The sequence below is a fragment of the Durio zibethinus genome, chromosome 3 (assembly GCF_047325235.1).
Source record: "Durio zibethinus cultivar Kanyao isolate XHJ-2024 chromosome 3, ASM4732523v1, whole genome shotgun sequence".
In the NCBI taxonomy this organism is placed as follows: Eukaryota; Viridiplantae; Streptophyta; class Magnoliopsida; order Malvales; family Malvaceae; genus Durio; species Durio zibethinus.
This window is the reverse complement of record NC_143164.1, coordinates 10,369,463-10,380,053: the sequence shown is the minus strand read 5'-3', so window position 1 is coordinate 10,380,053 and position 10,591 is coordinate 10,369,463. Positions and strand designations below refer to the sequence as shown.

Genomic DNA, 10,591 nt, shown 5'->3' with positions numbered 1-10,591 from the left:
GTGTGACCCGATCCATGGTATGTAAATTCATAAAAAGAGAGATAATATACAGATATGAGCTTTCAGAGACAATTATTTCTGATAATGCCAAAAATTTGAATAGCAAAATGATGAATGAAGTTTGCACTCAGTTCAAGATTTGTCACTGTAATTCGGTACAATATCGTCCAAAGATAAATGGGGTAGTGGATGCTGCAAATAAGAATATCAAAAGAATCTTAAAAAAAATGACTGATACTTACAAAGATTGACATGAAAAGTTACCTTTTGCTTTGCATGCTTACAGAATGTCACCCCATTCTCTTTTATATATGAAATAGAAGCTGTGTTACCGATCGAAGTGAAAATTCTCTCATTGAAAGTCTTGATGGAGGTAGAGTTAGAAGAAGTAGAATGGGTTCAGAATCACTACGAACAATTGAACCTCATTGAAGAGAAAAGACTTGCAGCACTTTGTCATGGTCAATTATATCAAAAGAGGATGATAAGAGCACATGACAAAAAAATCCATCCCCGTTGCTTTAGGGAAGAAGACTTAGTGCTAAAAAGAATCCTTTCAAATTAACATGATAATAAAAAAAAATGGACACCAAATTGGGAAGGCCCGTATGTGGTGAAAAATACCTTTTCTAATGGAGCATTGATTTTGACAGAGATGGATGGAGGTGATTTACCTACTCTAATAAATTCAGATATTGTAAAAAAATATTTTGTTTAAAAAAAAAGAAAAAATTGTTGACTTATTTAAGCTGAAAACCTAAAAAGACAGCTTGGATGTGAAAGAGAAGCATTATCAAAAGAAGATCCCATAACACAGGGGCAAGTATAGTTTGACGAACTCTGAAAAATCAAAGAAGTCATCTGATTTAGTTTTAGAGAAAGAATCCGAAAATATTTTGTTCATGATTATCTTGTAATCATTATTTGGGCACCTTTGTTTCAACTTAAACACTTTGTCATGCACTTGTTATCAGCCTAATGAAATACGTTATCTTTTTTTTGAAAATAATGCTTATCATTTCCTTTATCCTTATCTGATATTTATGTTTATTGTACAAGTGAATAAGAGAAATGTGTGATTGCATTTTATTTGTCTTGAACTTAAAATGATGAAAAGAAAAATAAACATGAAAGATCTCATCATTACTGTTTAAAGTTAACAAAAGCAAATGAAAAAGGATAAGAAAAGCATGACAAGACATTGATGTTGCATAATTTTGATTGGTTATATAGCAATTGTTGAGAATTTAGATAAAAGAAGCAAAAAACGAGAGATTTTCGAAAACCTTTTTACTATAATGCATAATTTTGATTGCATTACATGTATTGCATTTAGAGCACTCAGTACATGCATCCATGAGAAGTTGTAACAAAGATAGAAAATTTTCATTTCTTAATGAAAAACAAGATTTTGATAAAGACAATGATCAAACAAAAGAATTCAAAAGAGAGAAATTTACTTGTTCAAAGACAAGAACTCGATTTCAAGAAAAGAAGAGATTTTTAAAATTGTTGAGCCTCTGCTGAGAAGAACTTTTCCAAGATGAGAATTTTAAAGTTGTTGAGCCTCTGTTGAGATGAGCTTTTCTAAGATAAGATATTTTTAAAGTTGTTGAGCCTCTGTTGAGAGGAGCTTTTCCAAGATGAGAATTTTAAAGTTGTTAAGCCTCTGCTTAGAGGAGCTTTTCCACGATAAGATTTTTTTAAAGTTGGTGAGCCTCTACTGAGAGGAGCTTTTTCAAGATGAAATTTTAAAGTTGTTGAGCCTCTACTGAGATGAGCTTTTTCAAGATAAAATTTTAAAGTTGTTGAGCCTCTGCTGAGATGAGCTTTTTCAAGATGAGATTCGTAAAGTTGTTAAGCCTTTGTTGAGCGGAGCTTTTCTAAGATGAAAATTTTAAAAGTTATTGAGCCTCTACTAAGAGGAGCTTTTTCAAGAGATTCTTTAAGTTGTTGAGCCTCTGCTGAGAGGAGCTTTTTCAAGATGAGAATTTTAAAAGTTGTTGAGCCTCTACTGATAAGAGCTTTTTCAAGAGAATTTAAAGTTGTTGACTCTCTGCTAAGAGGAGCTTTTTTTAAGAGGATTTTAAAGTTGTTGAGCCTCTGTTTTGAGGAGCCTTTTAAATTTTTGAAAATGTTGCTAAATTTCTTAAGCCTTAAAAAAAAATAATTTTTTTGTGCTCAATGTTTTTTTCTTTCAAGAGCAAAATGATTGTTTGTTTATCTTTGCCTTATTCTTGTGCCTTATTCTTAATTTTCAGAAATAGGCAAAGAGGGGTAGCTGTAAACACCATTTTTTTTAATTGTTATTTATTATTATTATTATTATTTATTTTTTCCTTTGTTTCTTTTTTCTTTTTTTTTCTTCTTCTTCTTCCTTATCCGGTTGAAATCTAGTGTATTAAATGCACGATCCTTAAAGTCCCAAATCGTCGTCGCTAATTGCCAGCAGCTGACTGACAAGCCGCCTAACACGCGTGGCAACCGTGAATTTTTGGTTGAAAAATGAGATTCGAATCCCAGAAGATCTGAGATTTGAATCCCAGCAAGCTTTATAAATAGAGCTTGTAATCTGCAAACAAAAGAGGAGGAAATCGAAAAAAAATTACAAAAAATTTTACAAAAAAAAAAAAGGTTTTCTATTGAAATTTTTTTTACAAAAACAGTCCCCTAGAACGGGGAACCCAGTGCCAAAAAAAATACACCTGCAAAAAAATAAAAAAATCAAGTCATAATACACAAAAAAAATTTTTTTGACCAAAACTTTCAGGCCAAATCTACGTCGTTTGGGGCATTTCTAGGTGAAACGAAGGCTGGATCTGTGTTTAGGGGGTGAGAGGAACATTTTACTCTCTTTTGAGATTTTTTGACCATCGGTGACCGACGAACAGCGACGGCGACGGCAGCTGGTCGATCCCCTTGGTTTTTTGTCTGTGAAAGAAAGGGAGAAGTTTTTTTTGGGAGAGGGGAAGAAACGAATGAAAAAAAAATTTAACTTTTATATAGAAGACCAATAGCCAAAACGATGTCGTTTCAATAAACGCCTAAAATGACATCATTTTGAGGCCTAAAGATCCGCGCGTCAACCCGCAACTCGACCCGTGATCCGCGTAATCCACCCGACGACCTGTTCTCCTTTTTTACCCTCAGTCGGTCTAGGTAAACTGGACCAGACCGTCGCTGAACCGTTGAATCGCCTAGATTAGACCAGCGCTGAACCAATCGAACCGGTCTAGACCTGTGTTGACTGAACCATTGACCGGTCCGGTTCAGGTAAAAAATTTTTTTTTTGAATTTTTTAAAAGTTTTTTTTATATATTATTTTTGTTATTTTAATTATTATTATTATTATTATTTATGCATGTAAAAATGTTTAAATTTACCAAAATAAAATTTTATTGTTTAATAATATTAATAAATAAATAAATAAATAAAATTAAAAAAAAAATTTATCCGACGATGAAATTAAGAGGTACTCCGAGTAGTGATACCTATGAAATCTCTAGGTGAGAAGATTTTTTTTAATACTACTAATGTATTGGAGTATTTATAAAAAACTTTCAATAGAATAAAATTTTTCTTTTTTTATAGAATAATAACAAAAAATTAATTAATATATTATTAAAAATAGAATAAATAAGGAAAAAAGAAATTTTATCCAATAATGGGATTCTAAAAGTATTCCGAGTAGTGATACTTTACGAAATCCCTAGGTGAGAAGATTTTTAAATATTATCAATGTATTGAAATATTTATAGAAAAATTTCAATACAATAAAAATTCTTTTTTTCTTCAAAATTAAAAATAAAATAATTAATAAAATTTTTTAAAAAGACAATAAAATGTGTGCATCAATATGTTATTATTTGCATTGCATTCATGACAGAAATTTTTTACGAAAAGTAAATTCGGACCTCCAAAGATAAAATTTTAAGTTATTCTGAGAAATAATGTCTAAGAAATCTTTAAGTGAGAAAGAGTTATTTTAATGTTACTAACGTACTGAAATATTTTAAGAATTATTTTAATAAAAAAAGATTTTAATTTATTTTTTTCGAATAATATTTGAATATAAAAACAATAAATAAAAAATAAAAATCAAGAAAATTAATTTTCAAACACCGAAAATATGATTGTGTTTTATCAAAATCAAAAGATAGCATGTAGTTAATTGGTATCGTTTTAAACGGACGTTATGAGGGTGCTAATTTTTTTTCACACATAATCGACTGTCGAATCAGACTGTTATGCAAACCATAAAATTATCTTTTTAATAAATTTTAAGATTTCATTAAAATGATATATTTTAATAGGTGGTCAATCGCATATAGTTAAAAAAAATTGGTGGTGACTTTGTTTTGTTTTTATTTTATTTTCAAATTTATCGAGTGGATGCAAAATCGTTACGATAAAGTGAGAGTTAATTAGAGATAGAAAAGGAAAAGTAGAAATAAAAAAAGAAATATTTTGGCTTTTAATAATACGTTTTGGCTTTCGAGAGCAGAGAAAAAATTTTCATGTGCGGCTGGACCGGACTCAATCAAATCCTACCCATTTCAAATTAATTTTCCATTCTTTTGCTTGGAAAAGTCCAATAACTTTTAAGTATAATTTTAGCATTTTTTTATTATTTTTGTTTAATTTAATTTATGATTACATGCCTAATTCAATTTAATTAAATAATAAATAAAATGACAAAGTTTTAATTAAATAAATTGAATAATAAAATGTAATTATTTAGAAAATCTCTTAAAATATAACTTAAAAAAAAAGTTATAAGCGACGATTTTTTTTTTTAATTATTCTAAGCGAAAAATGATTATGGAACTTTACAAAAAATGTTTGGAGAGTAGTCCAAGATTTTTTTCGAAAAGAAATTGATATTAGTTAACGATAAAGCTTATGAAATATATTATGATTCAAATAATTAAAATTTTGTAATAATATATATTATCAATTACTTATTATTTTTTATTAATTTAATCATAAAATATTTAAAATAATGCCTCGCGGAGCGGGGTCTGAATCTAGTCATTGTTTACATCATTCTTTTCATGGATGGAAATTTTGAAAGTTGCATAGAAAATAGAAATATAAGGTTAAGGATTTAGCGTTTACTGTTGTTTTATCCAAAAAAAAAGTTTAAAATTTTGTTATTAGTGGAATTTTGTTAATTGTGATATCTAAAACCTAATCTTTATAATAATAATAATAATATTATTATTATTATTATTTTATATTTTATATACTTTTAATATATATATATATATATATATCCATTATCAATGAATCTTTAATGAGTAAGTTTGAAATATATAAACCATACATATTCTTGTATGTATGTTTTTATAATCTTTTACTCATTAACCTTTCATTCACCTATAGTGTATAGAATATTTACATTCACAATTCATCAAATACAGCTATAAATCCATGAGAATACTCTTCCAATTGTTCTAACCGTAAGAAAACTAAAAAAAAATTGTTATTTACAAAAAAAAAAAAATTGATATATTAGACTATGCAAGAAGTTCTTGTATGTATATTACACTATTCCGTCAGTTCTTCTCTAAATGATGTTGTCATTTCCTTGATTACCAATGTCCTTGCTCGATTGATTGTGACAAGGCACAAATAGACATGCTCTTCAAGCTCCTCCACCTGTTTCCTGAAACCAACATTGCTCTTCTTCAGCTCCTTCACTACTTGCAAACAAAGTTTATCTTCCCTTCTCTCCAGACAAATTTGTATCATTGCCTTGTTGTGTTCAACTTCATCATGTAGCCTGGAAACTAGCCTACTCATCGTATCGAAATCCCTGTTCAAAATATAAGTTCCCTTGGCTGCAACATCAAGCTGATCCCCAACTTTTCTAAGAAACCCACATTTCAAACATGGAAAATTCCTGAAGAGCTTCTTCTTCTTCTTCTTTTTTAATAAGTTTACAGGGAAGCTGAAAATTGCAGGTGCCATGAATAATGCTGCAAGAGTATGTGCTGCTATAACTATTGCTATTATTACAACTAACCCACAAGCTGCAGTTAAGCAAATCCCAGATGCCTTGTGGATGAATTTGATCAGTTTAATCTTCCTAGCCACCCTTTTTCTCTTTGACTTGAGGTGGTACAATACTGAAGTGTACTTGTCATGGATCATCTTGAAATCATGTTTGTTTGGATTAGAAAATGGGTTGTTTAAGACTATGAATGAGTTTAGCTCCGAAAAAATTAGTCTGGCCTTCTCAGGAGAATAATAATCATCAAACGAATCGAGAGCTCGTTGAATGAACTGGTAATTACATTGAATTTGGTTGACTTTGGTGAGGAGATGGCCACATATATTTGAAGCTTCGGCACTAATGTCAAAGTAATTGAGGATGAGGTTTTTGAGTTCGGGTATTTTGTAAAAGATTGCGGATTCGAGGATGGAAGGTATGGTGTCTTGACAGGGTTCCAAGATTTGAAAGAATTTGTGGTGGAAGTAAGATGGGGAAGATGGTTCGTTGGCTAGTAATTGAGCTTTCGAGAAAATTTCTACGTAGGATTTGGTTCTTAAAGCACTCAGGTATTCCTCATTTACGTTCAAACTTTTGCGAGCATCTCTCAATTCCTTCTCACCTGAAAAGCCGTATATATTAGAATTAATTATATTTTTTATCTAAATTTTTAAAAAATATACAAATTGATACCTAAATATATATATATATATATACACGTACAATTTACATTCTAAACTTTTAAATAATATATTATTTTAATCTACATTCTAATACTGTTAGTACTTGTGTGTATAACAGCTATCAAGTATTTTTTTATTACATGTATATCATTAATTTGTTAAATAAATATATTAAATATTTTGTAAAAACTTCATTTTCATGTCATATGAATATTACATGACAAAACAATAATTAACTGATTTTAAATAATTTTTAAGATTTAGAAAAAAAAAATTTTGAATTTATATTAAACTAATATTAATAGTATAAATGATAAATATATATTTTGATAATATTTATCAAATATTACATATATAAGTTGATAATGCTAGCAAAATTAAAATTAAAATTAATATAATACATAATTTAAAAATTCAAGATGTTAATTATATATTTTATTCATCGATGCATCAATTTATTTCTCGATTCAAGTATTAAATATGCAATTAACTCTAAAACTTACTCTATAAGAACAACTCACGAACGGCAAACAAAATTCCTAATGCGTATGCTATTGGGCTTTGTAGAATTTAATAGATTACATTGCCGAAATATGGAAAAGAAAGCACAGCGATAAATTAGCTAGAAATGAATAAATAATAAGATGAATTATTCTTTCTTATATGTGCACCTCTTGAACATACATAAATCAATAAAAAACAATCTAATTTATGGGTTTTTTATATGTTGTGTTATTTGGTGCTACATTAAACATTTGAGAAAGACTATTCAGATATATAATACTCTCACATTTATTATCATTTCAAAGGAAAATTGATGAAGAAAAATTATTAAAATGCAAAAGCACAATTGTTTCATCAATATTAAATTAATTTCTTTGCTTTATTGAAGAAGCTAGGAGGTTTGATTATAAAACTTTTCTTCTGCCAAAAGGCTATAAAATTTTGCCATTTTTTTTCCTTGCTTTTTGGATAGTTTCACCTGTTTTAACAGATTGAAGATTATTATTCTAATATTTTCAAAATTCCAACCCCCCCCCCCTTTTTTTTCTTTTTCATTGAAAGCTCCATTTAAATATGTCTTCGACAATATGCAAAATTAAACCACATATGCCCATTGTAGGTAGCGCTATAAATCTTTCAGTGTAGATGTTTCCATTAAAATTTTGATTGTTTGATCAAGAGAAAGCACTCATTGCAATCTAAGTGTTAAATTTTTAGTTTTAATAATCAAGATCAAACCCTAATAATTTCAAATACCAAAAAAAAAAAAAAATTAATGTAAGTTCTTTCTGGTTTCTATTAACTGGTGTTTTTTCCCTTGAATTGAGGAAAATCATCAACATGAAATTAAGCCAGAGTTACTATAAGAGCGAGCATACCTCTTTTAATCTTAGAAGCTCTAAACTTTGCCAACATCTTAATCTCTTCTTGCCTAGGAAGAAGAAGCTGGATATAGAAGATCGAATTCGGGTGAAGGAGAATCAAGTATTGCTAGCTTTGAAGGAGAAATCTATATGTATCAAGAAGTAATTGGAATATCCTAGTCAGGCTCCTCCTTATAGAGAACCTTAAAAGGAAGAAACTTAATAATGGAGGGTTTTGTAAATAATGATGAGCTATTCGACTGCCAAGGCTGTGGTTGGAATTCATATATCTTTGCCTTATATAAAGCCATTTTTAAAAAAGAAATACACCCTTACTAAGAATTGTATCTCACGCCATCTTTCTTATAACTATAATCTTATCAAGAGAAGACAAAGAGATATGGAAACTTATTTCTCCAATAATATTTGCTTATTGCAATTGCAAAGCTTTATGGCTTAAAGTTTGCATCTTTTCCTCTTTTTGGCCTGTGTTTTCTTTGTCTTTATATTGTTGTGTGCTTTTGTAAGTTATTCATGCTTGTGTAGAAGAGTAACATGCATGGAGGCTGAAACTTATCTTTTTGTTCAAGTATTTCATAACAGATCTAACACCCCTGGATCTCGCTTAATTAACCGACATACATATATACCGTTATAACAATATTTTACTACCATATTTCATGCATTAACTAGGGATAATATATATATATATATATATGTCTAGATATTGGTTGGGATACCTGATAGGATCTTCTCCTAGTGGATGATATAAGCATGGCAGTTGCTAATCATCATCCAAGGAAAAAAAAACCTAATAAATAACAGCTGTCCTTTCATAAATGTCTTAATTATGTCCTTGTTAAATAGCGAACTAGGTATTTCACGTCACAAGGATGTGTTATATTCATATGAGCTTTAAAGAAAGTTAGGTTTCTAATTGTTCTATATGAAATTAATTACGCTTTTAGTATTTGAATTTTGAAAAAATATATAAATTGACATCTAAAAAACAATAAAATGTATAATTAATACTCTAAACTTTTAAATAATATATTGTTTTAATTTAAATGCTAATATTATTAACTTAACTTATCTATATGGTATTTAATCAATATAATTTCAGTATATGTGTATTATTTGTTAAATAAAAATATTAAATATTTTATAAAAACTTCACGTGGATGTCACATGAAATATAATAATTGACCGATTTTAGAAATTTTTACGATTCAGGTAAAAAAAATTTGTTTATTTATATTGAAAAAGATATTGATAATATGTACAGTAAACAAATAATTTAATAATATTTATCAAACACCATATATATATATATATATGATGATTGATTAACGGAATTAAAATAAGGGTTAACATGATAATTCTCTATATATAATTGATCGATTTTAGAAATTTTTACGATTCAGGTAAAAAAAATTTTTTATTTATATTGAAAAAGATATTGATAATATGTGCAGTAAACAAATAATTTAATAATATTTATCAAACACCATATATATATATATGTTGATTGATTAACGGAATTAAAATAAGGGTTAACATGATAATTCTCTAATTAATTCAAAATTCAAATATTAGAAAATATTCTCATCTTTTAATATTTTTTATCCAATGTCTTTTTTTTTTTTGGTTGCTAATGTCTTGTTATTCATTGTGCTTTGCAAATACTTCTTTAATCCTTCTTCCACTTACACCTGTCTGCGTTTAAGTTCATAAATTAGTCATATGATTTACATGTGAGGGAGAATGTTAAAATTAAATATATAATAATTGTCTCTTTCTAACAATTAAAAATTTTAAAATAATTGATCATCTAACTTAGCAAATAATGTATGTTTAAAAGACATTTGTCAATGTGCTATTGCTTTAAATATTTTCATATGAAATACAATACTTTGATTGTAAAAATATGGTTGTATTTACTTAAATAAACTAAAAGAGCTAGTGAAAAACATTATACGATAAACTGATTTCTAATGTTTTCTTTAAGTAGAAGTATTAATCAACCTTAAGTACTTATACCAGTTTTGGTTAATGTCCCATGATTATGGTCTCAAATCCAAGTAACGAAACACCTCACTAACCTAATGCAAAATTTTATTGTCGTTAGCTCAAGCAAATTTCTTCATCTAAAGCATAATTAAAGTTAGAAGTTGTGTATATATCAGTTTTTTTTTTTTTTAATGAAGATTGTAGCTTAAGGATAAGGAAAGAGATTTATAGGTGTTAGGATTATTTGAATTCAAAACCGATTAAATGTTACTTTCTAAAAAATGATTACATAAATCAAACTAATTGAATTCAAAATTTGATATACAGCAGTTTTTAGTAGTCTCTTAGGTAACGTCGAAGCTTCATGGAGGCAAGAGGTAGAGGTTGGGGAGTGGGCAACCTGCAGTAAAGGCAATGGGACCTTTGTAAGACTCTAACAACCTCATGCTTTTCTGCTGTCAACTAAAGGATTTTTCGATTAAAGAAGTGCTTTTGATCTTTCTCTCGGTTTGATCTAAAAATCGTGGGTCATTATT

The 10,591-nt window shown here is 28.4% G+C and overlaps 1 protein-coding gene across 1 annotated transcript; it reads right to left on the bottom strand.

Annotated features, from left to right (window-relative positions):
* Positions 1-5,533: 5,533 nt before the first annotated feature.
* LOC111300113 (UPF0496 protein At1g20180-like) lies at positions 5,534-8,097 on the bottom strand. Its single transcript, XM_022895745.2, has 2 exons — positions 8,061-8,097; positions 5,534-6,617 (listed from the first exon to the last, which is right to left on the bottom strand). The coding sequence occupies exons 1-2, from the start codon at positions 8,095-8,097 to the stop codon at positions 5,551-5,553; spliced, it is 1,104 nt and encodes a 367-aa protein (XP_022751480.2). The 3' UTR covers positions 5,534-5,550.
* Between the last annotated feature and the right edge of the window lie 2,494 nt (positions 8,098-10,591).